Source organism: Paramisgurnus dabryanus, chromosome 2 (assembly GCF_030506205.2).
Source record: "Paramisgurnus dabryanus chromosome 2, PD_genome_1.1, whole genome shotgun sequence".
NCBI lineage: Eukaryota > Metazoa > Chordata > Actinopteri > Cypriniformes > Cobitidae > Paramisgurnus > Paramisgurnus dabryanus.
This window is the reverse complement of record NC_133338.1, coordinates 1345739-1368267: the sequence shown is the minus strand read 5'-3', so window position 1 is coordinate 1368267 and position 22529 is coordinate 1345739. Positions and strand designations below refer to the sequence as shown.

The 22529-nt window shown below is 38.5% G+C and overlaps 1 protein-coding gene and 1 long non-coding RNA gene across 2 annotated transcripts; one reads left to right on the top strand and one right to left on the bottom strand.

The window, feature by feature from the left end:
• Positions 1–795: 795 nt before the first annotated feature.
• Positions 796–3105, bottom strand: LOC135783684 (uncharacterized). The gene is made up of 3 exons (XR_010545735.2): positions 3012–3105; positions 2522–2650; positions 796–2007 (listed from the first exon to the last, which is right to left on the bottom strand). It is a non-coding gene; the product is annotated as an uncharacterized lncRNA (long non-coding RNA).
• A 3030-nt stretch (positions 3106–6135) lies between these two features.
• On the top strand, positions 6136–22276 carry LOC135731401 (nuclear factor 7, brain-like). Its single transcript, XM_073811776.1, has 7 exons — positions 6136–6187; positions 11919–12931; positions 13180–13275; positions 20362–20595; positions 21210–21351; positions 21469–21495; positions 21583–22276. Exons 2-7 carry the CDS (start codon positions 12377–12379, stop codon positions 22104–22106), a joined length of 1578 nt encoding a protein of 525 aa, XP_073667877.1. The 5' UTR covers positions 6136–6187; positions 11919–12376; the 3' UTR covers positions 22107–22276.
• The last annotated feature ends 253 nt before the right edge of the window (positions 22277–22529 follow it).

The following is a 22529-nucleotide window of genomic DNA, read 5'->3' as shown; positions in this document are numbered from 1 at the left end:
AACTGGTGGGTTTCGCTAGGATGTGACGAGATGTAAAGCTGGGTATCATCCGCATAGCAGTGAAAACTTATGTTATGTTTCCTGATAATGTCTCCTAGAGGTAACATATATAACGAGAATAGGATAGGGCCTAGAACTGATCCCTGAGGTACGCCATATTTAACGGGGGAGTGATATGACTCTTCCTCATTTACATAAACAAAGTGATATCGATTGGTTAGATACGATCTTCGCCTGACCACTGATGCCAACATAGTTTTCTAGTCTATTGAGTAGGATTCTGTGATCTATTGTGTCAAAGGCTGCACTAAGGTCTAGTAATATAAGGATTGAGATTTCACCACGATCGGATGTTAATAGGAGGTCATTTGTAACTCTAAGCAGCGCTGTTTCTGTGCTATGGTGGGGCCTGAATCCTGATTGGAACTTTTCATATGTACTATTATTCGCTATGAATGTGCATAGCTGGCTTGCCACTACTTTTTCTAATATCTTAGAAAGAAAAGGTAGATTTGAGATTGGTCTAAAGTTATTAAGATCTCCCTGGTCAAGGTTTGGTTTTTTAATGAGCGGTCTAATAACTGCTAGTTTGAAAGCTGTTGGAACGTATCCTGATTCTAGCGATGAGTTAAAGATATTTAGTACCGTGTCGGACACTACATGAAATACCTCTTTTAGTAATTTTGTGGGAACGGGGTCTAATATACAGGACGATGATTTAGATGACGTTACTAATTTAGAGAGCTCTTCTATTGTAGTAGGTTTAAATGACTCAATATGTTTAAATTGAAATTCACAATTTCAATTTAAACAAACTGACAAAAATTTGACTATAAATAAAATTTGAGCACTATGGGGCGGTTTCCCAGGCAGGGATTGTAAGAGCTGTCCATACTGAAAACAATTTGCACTGACATATCTTCTTCCTTTATGTATTTACACCATTCCAGCATCCATGGCTATATTCATGACAGGAACCAGTTAATCCATACACAGGTTGGGGGAGGGACAGTTTGGCATCTCCAATGTGCCTAACTTGCCTGTTTTTGGCCTGTGGGAGGAAACTGGTGTACCCAGAGTGAACCCACGCTGACACAGGGAGAACATGCAAACTCCACAAAGAAAAGCCACCTGACCTAGCAAGGGCTCAAACCGGGGAACTTCTTGCTGTAAGGCACTGTGCAGCCCCACTGACATATCTTAAAATCCATCAGTGCCCTTTGTTTTGCCTCAAAATGCACACAAGTAAGGTTTTTAGTAAGGAATGTTTGTTAAAAATATATATATTTCTTAATTAAACTAAGGCCTAGTCCTGTCTTAAAATAATCCCGGTCTGGGTAACCACCTCTATATGAAATCTGAAACTAATCATGAGTGGTGCTGCACATCTCAATTTTTACCTTTAATTCCAAAATCTATTTTTAAACACAAAAGGAAATTCTTTCAAAGGTAATTCAACACTCTTTCACGTGTGATTTCTCCTCTACAGGACAGATAGTCATGGTGTCAGAGGCCTTATCACAACAGTACAGGTAAAAAAATGGATAGAGTTTCTCTTTGAATGAGTCCATAAAAGTGTAGATGTGACTTTTGGCTTGTACGTCATAAAACGACACCTGTCCTTCTTCATAATCGACGTACACGCCGACTCTTTTCAACTTGGGTTCAATAGAGAGCAGGAGGGGCGGTGAGGAGGAAACTCGATACCCTTGACTTTTCTTCATTGCTAAAGCCCAGTAACCGTGAGGTGTGCTCACTGAAATTCTCCCCTTTCTGTTCACGGATGCCCGGGCCACACCCAGGTACCAGTCGTCCTTCTCGCCCACCTAACACTACCAGTATCGCCGTCCGGACGAGAAACCTTCACGCCCGAGAATGATGACCATTGTATCCAAGCGCTCGGGGGTGTCGGGCAGATCCTGCCACACCCCCAGTTGGCACAATTGATGCCCGTCCTTGGACAGCTGGAGCCAAGGGTTGGCGTGTCCGGGTCAAAGGGGATGTCAACTTAACAGGGATGCAAAAGAGAGACCATCTTTACAGTTCATGTTGATCAAACTTCCCACTTGATTTGGATAAAAGTGTCTGCTAAATGAATGAACAGAAATGCAAAGCGTATAATCGTAGATGACAAATCAATTCAAACTATGAATCGTACCATATGCAAGGCAATATTACCTGAATATTTTTGAATCCTCCTTAGCTCTGTTTACAACAAAAACATGATGTTTATAATTTCAAGAAAACACAAAAACAGCTCTACCGTTTCAGACAGGGTCCAACAGCACAGCAAAGGCTAAATGTTTTTGAAAATCTGACTAAAAAAGTGATTACAGTTCTGCTGATAATTGACATTAGGTGACAAACAAGGTTGGGTTCATTCTTATGAGCAGTGATGAAAAAATCTGAAAGCCATCTGTCATTTTGGCAGATTATGTTGATGGTTTAACTTGTGAGTACGAGACTTGCTCAATGTCCTATAGGCATATGATGCTGTTTTGTGTATTGAATACAGGCTTACCTAGTTCAACAAGTTTGTCTGCTTCTAGTTTAAACACAGCTCTTTGATGGTTACCAAACACTGTTCTGGAGGCACACAGATCTCAGACCAGTCTTTAGTGTGTGGATGAGACATTAATAATATAAAGTTCTGCAAGAATAAGACATTAAAGAAACATTAAGGATTATCATGTGATCCTTCTTCTCTTTCATCTATAGGCAAAGCAAATCAAGTTTATTTGTATAGCACATTTCATACACAGAGGTCATTCAAAGTGCTTTACATATAAATGAGAAAACAATATATAAAAGAGAAAAAAGAAAATGTAAAAATAAGAGATACACGATAAAATCACAATAAAAACAAAGATACATGAGAATTAAAAATAACAATTAAAGAAAATAAATGTGTAAATAAACAGTAAATAATAATAATAATAATAATTCTTAATAACAATAAGCATCATTAATAATAAAAATAATGATAATAATAAGAAGAAGAAGAATATTACAAGTTGTCATGTCTTTAATTCCACTCTTTAAACTCCCAAATGAAACAATTTTGTTTCTTTCCACTTCCCTCGTTTCTCTTCTTTGCTGTTTTCCGTGTGTCCATGCCGTAAAATGAGGGCGTGGGGAAGTGGAGAATTGAATTTATATGGGCGTGTTATTCTAATGACGATTGTTTTCAGCCGCGGCATTTATGAAGGGCAGGTATTGCGTACACCTAAATTTAAAGGTACGCACAGCTTCATAAATCAGGTTGTGAGAGGAGTGTAAGCTCAATCTTACACCAACATATACAGCCGTTTCTACGCAAGAATGATAAATGAGGACCATTGTCTTTACCTAGCACCTAGTTTGTTTGTGTGGATACCATCTGTGTTCAAAAGTTGCCTTTGACTCTAGAAGATATTGAAATTGTCAATGTAATTCAGTCTTGCAAGTGTTTCAAAAAAATTCATTGAAATCCCTCTTAAGGAGCTCAGACTGCTCTTTCAGAATATCATTCTTTCCCACAAGTATGACAATTCGACTGACAGACTTATGTTTCGTCAGAATGTTGCAAAGTTCCTTGTTAATATCAGAAACCGTTGCCTGAGGAAAACAGTATGAACAGGTAGCCTTGCTTTCAATGTTTCTGATAATAGAGTCACCCACTATCAGCGTGCTTGGCTCGGCTGCTGTCTGAGCGGAGCGCCAAAGTGCGTATGAGAGGTTGTGCTGTATTGTGAATAAGTAACGGCTGAAGGGCGTTGTTAGGCACGACGCGAAGCGGTAATCAAAGATTGGAACTAACCGTTTTATAATATTACTTATACCACAGGCCTGAGAAATTTTCCATGGGTGTTGATTTTTTTTGTGTAAACCACATGTCTACCCTGTCAAATGTCTTCAAAACAGGCGCCACATGTTTGTGGTAAACGTGAAATATTTTAACGCTTCGCGTCATGCCGCATTACCACCTTGGGTGTGCATTAATATCTTATAATTCAAAGGAGCAGAGCTAACAATGCCTAATTTGTTCATATAACAAGCTCCTAACACAGTCATAAACCAATCTGATTGGTTGATAAACATATACTGGATGAAATTTGTATTTATCCTGGATGAATTAAAAGATGAGTGTAAAAGGGGGAGAAAAGATGACATTAAAAAGAAATCCAACAAGAAAAATAAAGATGTATATTAAAGCAACACTATGTAGTTTCCATGTAAAAATGACTTACAGCTCCCCCATGTGGTTGAAAAGCGCAACAGTGCCTGGTATCAGACACTCTTCTGCAGGCAGGCGGCGGGGCTGTGTTTCCTACCCTCCACTGCCACTTTCAGAGTGTGCTTGTAGCAGCTAGGAGGCTGCTTAGGTTGCAGCAACAGTACAATTTGTCCAGTTAAAAGTTGTTCTATCACTGAAATAATTTTAGAGACATTATTTAAAGTTAAAAAAACTACATAGTGTCGCTTTAAAGAGAGAACAGTTGTGAATAAAATAAAGGGACTATGAATTTAAAGGAGTCATATTGTCAGATTGCATGTTTTCCTTTGTTTTTAGAGTGTTTAATGATGTCTGTGCATATAAAAGATTTGTAAAGTTGCAAAAATTAAAGTTTCAAATCCAAAGAGATATTCTTTTAAACGTGATGCCTCATCCACGCCCACCTAAAACGGCTCGTTTAACACGCCCATGCAGTTAGACGTCATACTGGTTTGAACATTTTCATAACACCGCCCTCATATATACGCAAAGATAGAGGGTGTAACTTTCAATCACGCTGTAGTATTGTTGTTTCCTCCATGTCGAGCAGACGCTGTGTTTCGTTGCAAAACTACTTTGGTTGGCATTCCAACAGAGTAAACATTTAGAAACCAGTGGTTAGGTTTTATTTACAACACTGTTTCAGAACAGTACAGCCCAAATGTTCGATTGTGTGCTGCACATTTTAAGGAGGATTACTTTCTAAACATCGCGGAGTACAACCGCTGGATGTACACAAAGGCTTCGTCTAAAAAGTGGAGCAATTGTGACTTTGCAACTACACTGACATCCTGTAAGTAGCCAATGGTTTCATATATAATACATTTCCTCACCGACGATTCAAAGACGAGTTTGGTGCAGAGACGCGCCTGTGTTTTAATGCATTTCCTAATGATGATCCAAACGCGAGATTTGAGAAGTGCAGATTAGTGCTTGTTTGTTGTTTCTACAGTTCACAAATGCAAACATGGTTTATGTTTTAGTATCCTTACCTTACCATCTGTTACGTTCTGCTTACATCGCGCTGGTAAAGTTGATAGATTAGCTTAGCCATCCGTGTTTTCTGGGTCAGATTCAGGCTCGTGTTGATAAGGTAGTAGTAAATATGATAGTATCTCGTGGCTTTCACTATTGTTTTGGGAGCTCATCTTCCAAAACTTGGCAAGGAGCGTCATTTTTCCGATTACGTTACTGAGGTATTTGGCCAATCACAACGCACTGGATAGCTGGCCAATCAGTTCACACCTGTTGACACCGCGCTTTCTCACAACGATGAGCTTTGTACCAAACGACCTGTTTCAGATGGGCGGGACTTAGAGGTGCTAAAAAAATGTATGGTATGTGGAAAATAATGATTTTTTTAACCATAAACCACACAAACACTTTGTATTACACCAAATACACAAAGTAATGTGCTTTTTAGCCCTATAATATGACTCCTTTAAGTGTAGACAAAAAGAAGAGCCAATAAATCTCATAAAAACTGTTGGTCGGCCTTTGACTTGCATTAGTCAAAGTCATGAGGGAGTAATTTTAGGGTTGCCTAAAATTAGGGTTTTGTGTTCTGCAGAAGTCATACAGGTTTAAAATAACAAGAAGGTGAGTAACAGATGACGAGATTTTCATTAATATCAGTGTAAAGTGTTTTCAGTTTAACTCAGTGGAACATTGTTATTTCAAAAAGCACAATAAAAAAAAAATATCTATACCCTTTAGAAAATGTTTATCATATTTTATTAAAAGTGTATTTTTGACACTGATGTACACTGTACACTGATCCTAGAACCATCCCTGACTGTGAATATTAGGGTGTGGCTTTCGTCTTTAGAAAACTAGAGAGGGGTGGTTACTACAAAGAAAAGAAACTTAAAGGAATCATAAAGAGAGCAGATACCGCATGGCCTATAGAGGAGAACACACACATTAGGAAAGGTAAATATGACTTATTTATGCATCACTTTTACCAAAGTACAAATATGGTACATAAAAAACTCATTGGCAGTTAATCTCTATTTTAGTTGCATTCTGAATGTGTCAGTGATTTTTCCAAAAACATTTGAATATATCCTTAAAATGTACTAATATATATGTATTAAAATTTTAAGATATCAGTATGCATTTGTTGACTTTCAAGAATGTAAAATATATTTCTAGATGGTGCTCTGAAAGATCACCAAGCTAACAAAAATTTGTTCTAAGAACAATCCTTAAACTTGGTTTATATTCTCATTAAGTTAAAGGAACATGTAACATTTAGATGTTGATGTTGTGATCTTAACACTGGCACCAATTAATGTAGTGATTTTCACACTGGAAACCAACTGGGTAATATGCCATACACAGGTCACTAGAGGTGAGTTTCACCTTGAATGTGAGTACGCGTGTGTGTGTGTGTGTGTGTGTGTGTGTGTGTGTGTGTGTGTGTGTGTGTGTCTGTGTGTGTCTGTGTGTGTGTGTGTGTGTGTGTGTGTGTGTGCGTGCGTGCGTGCGTGCGTGTGTGCGTGCGTGTGTGCGTGTCTGTGTGTGTGTGTGTGTGTGTGTGTGTGTGTACCTGGTAATTATCACGTTGTGGGGACCAATTGTCCCCACAAAGATAGGAATACCAGTGTTTTTGTGACCTTGTGGGGACATTTTGATGTCCCCATGAGGAAACAAGCTTATAAATCAAACAAGATGATGTTTATTGAAAATCTAAGGTACAAGAAAGGTTTTTGTGATGGTTGGGGTTAGGGAATGGGGCAGGTAAGGGGAATAGAATATACAGTTTGTATGGTATAAAATGCATTACGTCTATGGAATGTCCCCAAAAAACATGGAAACCAGAATGTGTGTGTGTGCGTGTGTGTGTGTGTGTATCCCTCCCTCCTTTACCTTGATAGCCTGGTTAGCCAGACCTACATCAAGATGTAAGGTCTGGCAACTCTTCACACAAACGGCTCAATGCAAGGGGCGGGATATAAGGTTGTCCCTCAAAATGCCTCTGCACGCAATAGGATAGCGCTATGACGGATCAGAGCAACGAAGAAGGTGACGTAGTTACCGTAACCAGTCGGCAAAACTCCAAACACATCTTTCTTGCTTAAAAAGGACTTCAGTAGGGTTTATTTGCTCTTCTCTCAAAGAAAAACATAAGTCTAATGCTGCCTTCACGTGCTATGGGAAAGATGATATTTTCCATTTGTGAACTGGTCGTTACCAGCGTGTTGTGTTCAAGTGCATTTTCCATTTGTGAACTAGAACTCGGGCATCAAAATATTTTACGAGTTGCCCAGTGGAAAATACCACATGAGGGGTGTTCATGTGCATTTTCCAAGTGGGATTTTGGTATTTACCATAATTACGATAGCACGTGAAGGCAGCATTAGTCCTCCAGAGTCGCGGCCAAAGCCGCTTCAAAAGATAGCTGTTCGCCAGCAGCAGCAGCCATTCTCTGTTTTCAAGTAGGAACCGTTGCAGCTCTGTCGTCATCATGTTAAGCCCGCCCCACAGACGCTACACACGATGTGATTGGCCTGACCAAATTTTGGTTTTTGGACCGGTTAAGTGTATTGTGAGTGCCTAGACTAAACCCTGGCAGCAAATATATTTTGCGGCCGCTAGGGTGCGTCTAGATTTCTAGGCTATTACCTTGAGGCACCAGCTAAGGAATTTTACTTTAACAATAAGTATGATCTAAAATCATTCAACAGATACGAAAATATGTAAATTGGAGGGAGTTGGCAACTAATGTTTTTGAAGGATTTTGTGTGATTCTGGCTAACATGTAGAGCCTTTTACTCTATTATGGTAAATGGTAAATGTATTATATAAAGATAATCAAGAATAACTAGAAACACTACTAATGGATACTTAAATACTAAAGGATAGTAAAGGTGAAAACTAAAGTGCAAAGAAAGAGAATAGAAGTGACTGAGTTGAATTTATGGCAAAATGTTTTCTGTTTCTAATAAGGTGACAACCTTATTTCATATACTGTAAAACAAATAAATAAAGAAATATCCGTTAAACATTTGAAAATCAGTTATGCAATATTGAGAAGCATTTATGGTAAATAGTAACTGACAGAATACACCAATACCAAGGTGTCAGTAAAGAGGTTTGGTTAGTTATGTTTACGTTCTGTGCAGTCAAATGAGCAGTCCGGTAGTTGCAATGTCTTCCACTAGTCAGGCTTTGCCATCCTGCAGTGGGAAAAGAGAAAGATTCAGTTTAACAGCCTTGAACACGAAATGCTGATCCCCTGGAGCACCAAGAGGATCCTAGCAATCTGGAACATGCATATGCGGTCCTGTAGTTGGTGCAGAAGGTCCTTAACAATCTGGAACATGCAGATGAAGGTCCTTTGAAGTAAAGGTTTGCTCCTTGTTGCAGAAGTGGGTGGTTGCCTTTCTGAACAAGAAGCTCGGAATGTAGTGTGATCCACTTAGCTCTGGACAAACAGGCCAGAAACTCAGAACTTGGTTTGTTCTCTTGCGATCTCTAGCATGCAGGTTGGAGACTCAGAACGATGATTTTGGCGTGTTGCTGTTACAGTCTCTGGGGGAGAGACTCATAGTTGTCACTTTCATGGCTGTTGCTCTTCGGTGCAGGTTTAAAACACCCTTTGCCTTATTATTTATTCAGGTTAGGCTGGAATAGTTGAACCTGCTTCTTTTATCTGTAATAAGAAAAATAATCACAATAATCCATCTGACGATCTAGTAATAAGTTAGACTCACACCAATCAGTCAGGAGACATCCTCCGTTGGTCATTCATTACAGCTAAGGTTCTCGTAGAAGCAAGCAGACCTTAAGTTTAAGTTTTATCAATACAATTTGTTGATAGTACAAACACCTGTTTTTCCAATTAATAACAAAAAATATAAAGTCTAACACTCTAATTCAAAGTAAACAATCTGCCGACTATCAGAGCCCGGAGAAATGGTGGTCACATCCAGTTTCTGTCAGACTTGTCAAAACTTCATTCTTTTATAGACAAGTTGCCAAGTTCGAATTCCCCACTGGTGATATCACAGTCCTTAGGGAAGGCCTTGAAGAGAGATGTACAAATAAGCCTGTATCTCTTTGTTCTGCGTCTGCCTTCTTCTTTGATGTGTTTGCAAAACATCCCATCTGATGGTACTACTCTTTGTTCCTTCTATCTGTCTATCTTTTACATGTTAAATGCATTATTCCTTCTAATACACATTTTCCTCAATAAATCATTAACACAATATTGTGTAGTTGTCAATTTTAAACATGCAATATGTAATTTATCATGCATATATTTTTCAAACTTAGTGGTTACAATACTTTTTCGGATATAAAACTTGGTGTACATACAGTAGTAAATAATAACAAACTACAGGTTACAAGTAGTTTTCAAGGATATAAAGCAAAATACAAGCTACTCATTTTAAAGAGTTATATAGTAAAACAGCGTGATACATATTTAAAAAAATTTGAAAATTTTTCACTGCTTACGAAAAGGGTACCTTTATCATTTTCAGATAAGGAGGAGTTTGCATATTGGCACTTTCCTGTTGCGGGATTGCGATTGGCAGTTGATGTCAGAGGAAGTCCACAGAATGTTCTCCACCTTTTTTAACAGTAAGGAACTCATTTGCATACAGTAGCATACAGAGTTTAACTTTGTCTTTAGAGTTTTATCTATGCATTTTTCACTTACCAAGATTTCCAAAATACCATTGGCATTGTCCTGAATGTAAAAATTATAAACATCGTGAAAAAATAAATCACCCTTACTATTCCACCAAATGTTCAACAAAACATTTAGAAATCCATAATTTATAAACTTATGCATTACACAATTACTAAGGCATACATTTAATTAGTGATGCACCGATGTATCGGCCGCCGATATATATCGGCCGATTTTTTATGAATTTGAAACCATCGGCATATCGGCAATAGCACGAGAAAGGCCGATACAGATTGTTTATTAATTAACTGCATAAAAAAATCCATTATATGTAAAAAATGAGTTAATGTTGTTAATAAAATAAATGCTGAAATCAAAAACCGCCTTTGGAGGTTGTCATGCTGTCTTATTATATTTGTTTTAGCTTAATTTGTGCCTCTCTTATTATGTTGGTCAGTTGAATGTTAATTAAATCAAATCCATGTTCAGTAAAAATTATTTGATGCAGAAATAAACTAGCTAATAGACCAACTGTATAGTATTGTATACAAGTGTTTAATATCGGTAACGGCATCGGTATCAGCCAGAAGTTGTCTGTTTAAATCGGAATCGGTATCAGCCAAAAAATCCTATCGGTGCATCCCTACATTTAATACATCACACGTATAAGCACCATAATCATATCACATCAAAACCACGCACTTCAGCTACAAATCACACAGCTACAACAAGTGTTTCAAAGCACAGGCACAAAGGGATGTTCATTTCAGTTAATTTTCTCAACCGACAACCACAGCTTGTTAACTGTTAATTGATATTAATATTAAATTGTCATTGAGTAAAAATACAGTTAATGGCTGTGCCCCGGTAAAAACAATACAAACATTTTATCTAATTTGAATGTGCAAACAGCAGCAACAGATCAACAACATTACTATCATTACTACACCATTCAGAAAAAAAAATGAGCGCATCTTGTTTTATGGAGATTGGCATGCAACGTTAAAGTGATACTCCAGCCAAATATCAAAATTACCCCATGATTTCATCAAGCAATCCGAGATACAAATGTAAATCCTCTTTCAGGCGAGCACATTTAAAGTTATTTTAGTAAACGCTCACTATGCTAAAACTCGTTGTTACCGGAATCTAGTTATAACATTTAATAAAGTCTAAAATATATATATTTTTCTAAGAAAATCTCATCGAGATTACCCACAGAAAACGTTGTAAGGTGCATAGCACAAGCGCATACTACCGTTATCACCCTATATAACCATGCCAGTAAATATGTATAGTGGTTACATTAGACAAATAGTGGTCATGACCCTCACAATAGAATGTAATGTGCCTCTATTGTTAACAAGATAAAACGTTAATACATTAAAAACTGGAGGTTTTGATTGTTTTCATATTTTAACGCAAATGTTAGCCATGTTTAAGGAACAATGCAGCACAGTCTCCCTTAAGGCCAGTGTCCTGTAGTGTTTAACGTCAAACTGACTCAAATACAACTGAAACTACAGTGGTGTATATAAAGTAAGTGACAAGTTAAACCTTGGGAGAAAACAGACTTGAGACATTGACAGCAGAATTGATTTTCTTCTCCCTATGCTTAATTTTCTGATTAAAAACATACAAACAAGTAGGGCAAGTTAGTATAACAAATCAATCCCAGCATCCACTGCAACAAAGAGACAGAAACCACACAAACTGCACTTTTGAAATGTTTATGCAATTACCAGATTGCCCTTTCAAGTCTAGTTATGTTATTCATTGTGACGGAAATTTTTACACATCACTCAGCGTCAGGAATGGTGAATATTTGTAGACTAAACCACAGATCACATTAATGTATAAAACATTCAAATAAAAATTGTGTACTTGCATTTTTTTGTACAGTACATTTGGTCAGGTTGGTGTTGGGGAAAAGTTCTGAAGAAATAAAATTTCCCAGTTCCTGACCCCTGTAAATTAATATTTTTGTTCTTATTATCTTGTATTATGTTTTTTTAACCTCAGATTTCAGGGCTGACACAATCACAATGGCCACGACTGCAGATATTGCCAGCCAACTTCAGTGCTCCATGTGTGAAAACCTGACAGAAGATTTAGTCACTCTGAGTTGTGAACACACCTTTTGCAGAAGCTGTCTCGAACAGCTCACAAACGTCAGTGATCCTCAGTGTCCTCAGTGCCCCCAGGCTCCTAGGAGGGTGGAGATGGATGACCAGAGTCACTTTAACACAGATGAAAGAGGTGAGATCCCTTGCGACATCTGTGAGGGAATTTGTCCGTTCATAGTCCTAGAAACACACTAACAAAATCTTTGCTACTGCACGCCACATACATTTTTTTATTAAAATGATAATGATGTGATAATGTTGTTATTGCTGGGGCGGTAGTGGCTCAGTGGTTCATGTAGGTTGTCTACCAACCAGAAGGTTGGTGGTTCAATCCCAAGTGTCAAGGTGTCCTTTATGTTTTTATTATTATTTGCCTCAGATTTAACTCCTGACACAATCACAATGGCCACGACTGCAGATACTGCCAGCCTACTTCAGTGCTCCATGTGTAAAAACCTGACAGAAGATTTAGTCACTCTGAGTTGTGGACACACATTTTGCGAAAGCTGTCTGAATCAGCACATAAACATGAGCGATCCTCAGTGTCCTCAGTGCCACCAGGCTCCTAGGAGGGTGGAGATGGATGACCTGAGTCACATTAACACAGATGAAAGAGGTGAGATCCTGTGCGACATCTGTGAGAAAAACCGGAAGTTCATAGCTGTGAATTCCTGCTTGACCTGTTTACTCTCATACTGTGAGCGTCATCTGAAGCCGCATCAGTCTATGGAGAGGCTGAAGGGTCATAGACTTATAGATCCAGTGGAGAGATGGGATGAGAGGGCGTGCGGTGACCACGGCAGACCTCTGGAGCTCTACTGTACCCGAGACGAATGCTGCATCTGTGCCTTATGTGTGAAACCTGGTGTAGATGTCATAACTGTGGTGACAGAGAGACAGAGGAGAGAGGTATTTAACTTTCATAGGAAATAACGCTTTTATTTGATCCATATACATTGAACCATGTACTGGGAAACACTAGTTTACAATTAGATGATTACCCACAATTCTTTGCAATTTTTTTATTTTTAAACAATCACTGTAAAGTACATACATAAAAGATGTTACTGTGTCTCACACAAATAATGCAACGCTAAAGGGAATCAAACAAAATATCTCTTCAGTTTAGTTCACTTTCATTGTGTGTGTTTCTACAGGCCAAACAGCAAAGGACTATTGTGGAGTTGGAAAGCATGATAAAAAAGGGAGCAAAAAAAATTCAAGACCTTGAGGATAGAGTCAGAAAAAATGTGGTAAGTAAAAGAAAAAAGTGCTACAAAAAGAAACATAATAACCATCTCCCCAACCCCATAGCTTGACAGCAAAAACACATAAGTAACTCATTTAAAAAATGATCAAAAACAACACTAGAGTGTTTAGCAGCAATGTGCATATGTAAGGCATAAGGTACACAGACATTATATGTAAGTATAACAACATAAATTAAATAGATAAGTAAACATTAATGAAAAAAGAAAGTTACCGCATTACACCTGCCCCAAGTTGTCCAGTTTACAATAATTGTAGCTGACATGAAAGATTATGAAACAAGGAAATAGATAATGAGAAAAAATACTAATAAATGCAGGACCGTAATCACAATAGACATTGACAAATTGTCCCACCGTATTTGATGTTTTAAAGAGCCAGTAAGATGCCAATTTTAAGCGTCCTATCACTCTTTATGAGTCCCGAACAACAGGTTTGAATGCATGCAAGGTCAAAAAACGCTGTAATTTTCTCAAAATATAAATTTAAAATTACCCCATTTCTCAGAGATCCCCAAACGATTCATTTGAAGCCGTTCAACGACTCAGTCTGCCTAAACCCTACCTTTCAGTAGCCTTCTCTGCTCTGATTGGTCAACTGACAGAGTCTCCGCACAGTGATGGAAATTTTCGTTCATTTAGGTGACTCGTTCGTTTTCAGTTCGTTCACTGATTTGTTCAGTGACCATTTCTTAATTTTACATAAATACGCCAATAGGTGGCGAAGTTGTGTGTCATGTGTTATAAGACAAAGACAGACTTTTTGCAAAAACTCGTTAGTTTTTAATAAAGCTCAAATTGTAAAATACTAAGCATAATTTTATCAAGCTACAGAATATATTAAGACACGTACATTTATAGTACATCTAATCTGGATTTGTTGTAAATAAAGACTCCCGTGCTGTGAGTGATTGGCATGCCTCCTCTGGTTCAGTCAGATCCTCGTTCACAAATCACATAATTTCGGTCATGTCGTTCAAGACTTCGTTCAGATGCAGATGACTGACTAAAGTTCAGTGAAAGGTTGGATTAAACTATATAGATATATTAAGGTAAATAAACATGGTTACTATAACTTCACTAAAATAAAACCATTCTTTCACAAGCTTGTTTACATTGCACTCTCTTTCTGTATGATCCTTCTTATTTATTAGGTTGTAACTTGTACCAGTCATTCACTTTGTTTAAGAACTCGATCTCTCTCTCGTTCGTTCAGACTCAAAACAGCGGCTCGGTCAGTGAAGGGCGTATTCATTCAGTACGTTGAGCCAATCATATGCTCGGCCACAGCTCATACTCGATTGCCATTGGCTCGTACTTTTGTCACTCTTTGAAGGCAGAAAGAAAGCCGCGCTTTATTTGTCTGTGCTCCTCAAGAAGGGAGGGAAATTTCAGTGAACGAGAAATATGAGTCAATGGATGGCGTGAACGAGAACGATTAGTTCACCTAAAAGATTTGTTTAAAAAGAACGATTCGTTCACGAACGTAACATCACTACGCACAGATCACAGATCAGTGGCACAGACCAAGAATAGTGAAACATGTATTGACCTAGTGCTAACATGACTGAAAAGACATTATCGACATCAAAACACAACATTCATCATTAATCTAAGCAATAAAAACGACGATTGAAACTAACATTTTACACTCATTTAAGCATTTATGTAAACTAACCGGGTCATAGCAAAACCGTAAGTGAGCATGTGTTAGCCGCTTGCTAACGTGACTCTCTGACAGTATATTAAGAGTTTAATAAACAACATGAATACACATCATTCATCATTAGTCCACATTATTAAAACGACGACAGACATTAAATTGTTACACTCATTTACCCTGCTGAAAAAACAGCATACCAGCAAGACCAGCATATGTTGTGTTTTGGTGCTGGTTTGCTAGTGAACACCAGCTAAACCAGCATCAAACCAGCATCAGAACCAGCATTAGCACCAGCTAAACCAGCACCAAACCAGCATTAGCACCAGCTAAACCAGCATTAGTACCAGCATCCCATGCTGGTCATACCAGCATATGTTGTGTTTTGGTGCTGGTATGCTGGGACCACCAGCTAAACCAGCATAGACCAGCATGATTCCCATGCGGGTCCATGCTGGTTTGATGCTGGTTTTTTCAGCAGGGTAAGCAAGTATGTAGCTATAATCATACTTACAGGTTGTGATTAGGAGACACATGCCATGTTGTTCCACATAAAATGGGTACTGAACCATCTTTCATTGCCAAACGTCTAGTAAGTCCCTCCATGAAAAAGTAACTTTAACCACTGATTCTTCACAGCCAAACGTTTAGTATATCCCTCCTTGAAAAAGTAAATTTAACCACAGATTCTTCATATATCTTCATCCTTTGGGAGTGAAAACAACACAAACTGAAAACACAGCGTGATATGATGTTTACACACTATCTAGCTTTGGGCAGGTCATAGTTTTCGTTTCTCCCGCAGGCAAAGTGTTTGTGTGACATGGAAAAAGTCAGGCAGGAGATTCAATCCAAATGATGACTCGTTTCAGTGATTCAGAGTCGACTCCCTACTTTAGAAGCCAATAACTTTATTAACCGTGCACTTTTTGGTTCAACTACTTTGCACATTGTTTACATTGATGGACAGCTACTTGACACACTGCAATACAGTTCATTTTCAATTTTGGATCTGTGTGGCTCTTTAACAGGGCTCCAGACTGCGCCTAAAATATTAATTTGTTAATGCTATTTTTGTCGAGGTCACCATTGCCGACAATGGCAATTTACATGTTATGATTTTAATTTTAGCATGCTATAACTTTTAATGTGCACATTACATTTTTTTATTGTGTTGGTGTAAAAATATCAGACACAACACTTGAAAGTTTCACAGAGCTACACATTGCACGCAGCTTTAAAAGGGACATTTCACAAGACTTTTAAATATGTGAAATAAATCTTTGGTGTCCCCAGAGTACAGGTGACGTTTTAGCCAAAAATACCCCCCAGATAATTAAAATTGTACTTTGTAGTTGTGAACAAAAATGTGCCGTTTTTGGTTGTGTCCTTTTAAATGCAAATGAGCTGATGAAATGCAAACACTGATCGCCATAATGGTGCTTTGTTGAAATTGTAAACTCAAGTATTTTCTCTTTCTCTGCACTTAATGGCAGTGCCGTGGTTGGGTGGGCAGATTAAGGGGTGGTATTATTATAATAAGATCCCCTTCTGACATCACAGGGGGAGCCAAATTTCAATTAGCTATTTTATAACACGCTTGCAGAGAATGGTTTACTAAAATTAAGTTACTGGGTTGATCTTTATCACATTTTCTAGGTTGATAGAAGCAATGGGGACCCAATTATAGCACTTTCATGATATGTTCCCTTTAAAAATAATTTTGGTGGTTTTGTCATCAGCAGCAGCTCATGTGGTCTGTTGTAGCTGGTGGGTGTATACAGTACATCTGTTGCATGGGGGACTAACAGTAGGATAAATCCTAGACAATAAAATAGTGAAATGTAGAATTTTAAATTGGATAAGGGCATGTCTGTTAAAGGGTGACGAACCTGTGTCCTTTGTCTAAATAGCTACCCATTCCATATCAGTAAAGTTTCTACCCAGGTCAAGAATCCATGCATTTAGAACAGTCTAGGCTTTGTGGATCTATAGTGCTTACAAGATAATAAATGCTTAAATTAGTCCTTTGCCCTCTGGCTTTAAATCCAGCAGTGCCTCAATGTCTGAAGGGGCAGGTAGTTAGTAAAATTCATTACCTACATGTATTTAAAAAAAAGCGTTTTGGGCAGGAGAAAATTATATACAACCTCATCAAATGAGCAAAAATATTATTCTTTTAAGGACCTAATCCCCTGATCCTCCCATGCCCAAAAGGCAGTGTCTATAGGATGGGGGAATAAACAGTTGGAGACAATAGGGCAAGCGATTGAAACCAAAATGCCTCCTAAATTCTGACCATATTTTTATTGTATGCACAACTACTTATTTGGTGTTGTAATGGAACTCTTTCCTGCTATTTGAAGTGATGCACAAACCAAAGACAAAAATTTGGTACAGGCTTTCTCCCCTTGCACCCACACAGGAACTGACTGTAAATTCCAAGCTGAGACCCAGTGCAAAATTTGTTGAATATTGCTGGCCCTATATTAAAACAAAAATATTGGGCAATGCCAATGGGTTTCTGCAAAAAGGATTTACCCTCCCACAAAATGAATTAACTTATCCTTATTGTTAGCTAATGTTTGTTGTTATCATTGGTAACCGCAAAACCAGTGGCGGCTGGTGACTGCTCTTCCAAGTGGCGCAAATTCAAAATATGTGTTCGGAGTGTCATGTGTGTTGGGCGTGTTTTCAAAATATGTGTTTGTTGCTTGTGCATCATGTGAACCATGTGCATCACGTGTTTTGTCAAAATAAGTGCCTGCTGCACACGCGTCAAAACCGTTTATGATAAAAGAGACTCTCGCGTTCACAAAATACACGTTACACACAACCTTAAAGGACAAGTTCGGTATTTTAGACTTAAAGCCCTGTTTTCAGATTGTTTATGGTCAAATAGAATGGTTTTGACTGAAATTTCGACATTTTCGGCTGCCCTGAGAATTTTCGCGTGTTTGTGTTTCAGCTCAGACCTCTACAATGGGTTTATAGGTGCACTGGAACAATCCTTCCTAAAATGCATTAAACTTTCGTTTACAAAGACGTGAAACTCACTGAGTGGTCAGGGGTGTTCACTGATATGCTCACACAAAAATCGCTCCAAAAGACACATTCCAACAGGTTTTATCGTAGTTTTTACCAACTCCATTGCCTGTATTAGACGTCCTGTGAGGTACGGTATTACTCCGCGCCGGGAACTTTGTTTCTATTCTTGCAATTGGCAAAGGCGGATTAGCGCCACCACCTGGGCTGGAGTGTCTATTATTCAAGCTCTAAGCGGAAGAATGTACGGGTGTGAGGCGTTTGGGGAAATAGGTCCACAAGTTAACAACGAATGCTAAAACAGCTGTTGGAAAGCATCTTTTGCAGCGATTTTTGTGTGAGCATATCAGTGAACACCCCTGACCACTCGGTGAGTTTCACGTCTTTGTAAACGAAAGTTTAATGCATTTTAGGAAGGATTGTTCCAGTGCACCTATAAACCCATTGTAGAGGTCTGAGCTGAAACACAGACACGCGAAAATTCTCAGGGCAGCCGAAAATGTCGAAATTTCAGTCAAAACCATTCTATTTCACTATAAACAATCTGAAAACAGGGCTTTAAGTCTAAAATACCGAACTTGTCCTTTAACAGTACACTTTGATTACACATGAGATTATGCGAGTATCTGGCAAACACAAGCGTCTCTTTTATCATAAACCCATTTAATTCATTGATAATCTAGTATGTGTTCTTTTTTGTCATAGTTTCTTCAAAATTAAGTTTTATTTGAGTGTTTTAAAAAACATATTTTATTTATTTATTCTATTAAAATATTTTAATTTTTATCATGACGTCCCTTTGTTTGCCACGCCCTCGGCCCTGCCCACTTGCAACAGAAATCGAGACTCATCAGACCGGGCAACATTTTTCCAGTCTTCAACTGTCCAGTTTTTTGAGCGTGTGCAAATTGTCTCTTTTTCCTATTTGTAGTGGAGATGAGTGGTACCCGGTGGGGTCTTCTGCTGTTGTAGCCCATCTGCCTCAAGGTTGTGCGTGTTGTGGCTTCACAAATGCTTTGCTGCATACCTCGGTTGTAACGAGTGGTTATTTCAGTCGGTCCATTCTCCTCTGACCTCTAGCATCAACAAGACATTTTCGCCCACAGGACTGGATGTTTTACCCTTTTCACACCATTCTTTCTAATCCCTAGAAACGCTTGTGCGTGAAAATCCCAGTAACTGAGGAGATTGTGAAATACTCAGACCGGCCCGTCTGGCACCAACAACCATGCCACGCTTAAATTGCTTAAATCACCTTTCTTTCCCATTCTGAGATTCAGTTTGGAGTTCAGGAGATTGTCCTGACCAGGACCACACCCCTAAATGCATTGAAGCAACTGCCATGTGATTGATTGGTTGTGTGTGTGTGTGTGTGTGTGTGTGTGTGTGTGTGTGTGTGTGTGTGTGTGTGTGTGTGTTGTGTACATGTTTATATGTATGTGTGTGTGCATATGTATGTATATAATATGTGTGTGTGTGTGTGTGTGTGTGTGTGTGTGTGTGCGTGCGTGCGTGCGTGCGTGCGTGCGTGCGTGCGTGCGTGCGTGCGTGCGTGTGTATATGTATGTGTACATGTGTATACATATATATGGCCCCTACGCAAATAGGATTTTGTTTCTCTCTCCGTGTCTCGTCTTCGACCCCGAGGACAATGAGACAAACAGACCCAGTTCCGGTAAATGTGAAAGTCGGCACACCTCTGATCCACTGGCTGTCCTTCAACGTGATGCCCAGCTGATGCCTGACCAACGACCACCGGCGGAACCTGCTTAATCTTCGCTTAATCTCCTTATCCGTTTCAATGTATATATAAATATATATATATATCTCCCAAGGGTTTTTCCCTCCTAGGACTTTTTTACTTCCCCGGCTAAAAAGTCTGGGGTTTTTTCTCCTAGGGGGGTTTTCAACCCGGGGAGGCAGCCTTCTTGGGCTTAACTTAGCACCCTCTCCTATACGTTACATTAGTAATACGCTCGCTTATAATGTTGATTCATAGCCGCAGCAAATTTACCTGCTTTGCTATCGTGTATTATGCTGTGCTATCTGTCGATTTTCTGTGCTTTTCTTTGCTTCTACTATGTTGATATCTCCATCTCACGGTACAATATTTTCTCTGAAGACACTTGCGTTCCCATCCGCATCTCGCTGTACAGCATTTAGACGCTCATGAAAAATACATCAGTAATCTCACTGTCTGATCTTTCCCTGTCAGCAGTGTTTACATAAAACCACACCGATTTTTTTTTATGATGGTCTGACAATGTCCATTAACAATGTCCAATGACTTTGGAATGTTTATTAATGTCAGTCTGAATGTATATAAAGTCACAGAGAGTGATCAGTCGCTCTTCTACTCTTCACAGGCTGAGATAAACAGAGAGCAGACAGAGATAAAAAAGGTGTTTGCTGCAGTGATCGATGCTGTGAGGAGAGCTGAGGAGAAGCTGCTTGCTCCTCTGGAAGATGGAAGAAGGAGTCTGGAGAGAGAGATGGAAGAGAAGACACAGAAGATACAGGAGGACATGCAAAAGTATAAAAAAATGATCGACAGATTGAATCAGACTCAGAATGAAGAAGACGACATCATCTTTCTCCAGGTTAGACACTAATAATATTGTACAATGTATATTTAAGCCTTTTCACACAAGAGAGAGTGCTGTTATACTGAATATTAGGACAGTCATTCACACTACAGCTTTATTATGAGTTTCATATACAGTTCAGTGATTTACACCTTGAAACAAAATTAGCTTTTTGTTTCTCTTTGTTTCAAACAATCAGGATATCATGTCACCAAACAACAGATAGATCAGATCTGGAGAGTGAGGAAATGGGGTGGAGGAGGGCAGAGGTGTAAAGTACTTGAGTAAATGTACTTCTTTACTGTATTTAAGTATTTTTTTGGTTCTTTGTACTTGTACTGAGTATCAAAAATAAAAGCAACTTTTACTCTCTACTCAACTAAATTTTTGATTGAGTATTTGTACTCTTTACTTCACTACATTTCAACTGACACTTACCGTTACTCGCTACATTGTTTATTCGTCAACGAAAATAAATGAGATGAAAGTGTCAGAAGGTTAGACGCACACACACAACTGAGGGACTTCATGTGGCGCTACGCGGGGCAATCGTATGAAATGCATGCTTCTCCCAAACTTAGTTAAATAAACTGTAAAGTTGTGATGTGTTTGTTCATCTTTCCTTTCAGTCGTATCCAACTGTGCCGGCTCAACTCAGAGATGATTGGAGAGTTGCTATTGACACGGAACTAAACTTTGGCTCCATGAGAAATACAACCACATCTGTTTTGACTTCTATTAGGACTCAGCTGGAGAATCTTTGCTTTATTGGTAAAAATTATGATGATTGACAGTAGTGATGTATTAAGTGAGGTTTACTGATGTAAATATTACTGATAGTCTCATGGCATTTTGTTTCAAAATAACTTCAAAGTCACTTTTTTACAGAAATTACAAGGATTCAGAGGTTTTTAGGTAAGTCTAAAAAACAATTAATTCCTGAACTATCACGTTGTTTTATGAAGAAACTTTTCTTAACTGAGATTCTTTTTTTTCCTTCAGTGGATGTAATTCTGGATAAAGAAACCGCACATCCAGCTCTGGAAGTCTTTCAAGATGGCAAAACTGTAAGAGGCAAAGCAAACGCTCATGACATCCGGAGAGGCACCAATCTGTTGGATGGTGTCTTGGGAAATCTTCAGATCACGTCTGGAAAAGCATTTTGGTTAGTGGAGGTGGGACAGACAACAGGCTGGGAACTGGGCGTAGTGAGAGAAAATGCAAACCGGGGAGGAAATGTCTCCTACAAACCCAGTGAGGGTTATTGGGTCTTTCTGTTCTCTGGTCCAAACACGTATGGAGCTTTTGAAGATTGTCCAATTCAGCTGCATCTCTCCACCAAACCTCAGAAGGTGGGAGTGTTTGTCGACTATGAGAGCGATCTCATCTCCTTCTATAATATGGACAATCTGTCACATATTTACACATTTACTCAGTGTAGATTCAATGGAACCATCCGTCCGTATTTTAACCCTCATCCCAACAAAAATGTCAAAAATTCAGATCCAATGAAAATTTTTTTCTAGTAATTCAACTGATATTCATATGTGAGAGGTGCAACATATATAGTAAATATCTCACTGCATATATATATATATATATATATACATATTAGTGCTGTGTTCAAAATATCGATACAACTATACATCGTCATGAACTCCTGACAATGCGCGCATCGATACAACACCTTTCATATCGATTCGGATGCACTTTTGAAAGTAGCGTGACAAATCACTGTTGATATATATATGTATTATAATATCAGATATCATGGTGAATGGGGTATTGTCCATTTTATATATCTGTCCATTTTATTTAAATGTTACTTCTCCCCTTCTCCTAAAATATTTATTCTTTCTATAGTAATAATGAAACAAGGTCAGATTTGTATGTAATGTTTGTAGTAATAGCAGGTGACTATTAGAACTGTATTCTATCTGCCTTTCTTT

Bases quoted from the DNA above. Each gene is read 5' to 3' on its own strand.
- LOC135731401 (XM_073811776.1), top strand. From the start codon at position 12,377: ATGTTTTTATTATTATTTGCCTCAGATTTAACTCCTGACACAATCACA. The intron at 20,596-21,209 runs GTTAGACACTAA...CTTTCCTTTCAG, and splicing joins ACGACATCATCTTTCTCCAG to TCGTATCCAACTGTGCCGGC. The intron at 21,496-21,582 runs GTAAGTCTAAAA...TTTTTCCTTCAG, and splicing joins AAGGATTCAGAGGTTTTTAG to TGGATGTAATTCTGGATAAA.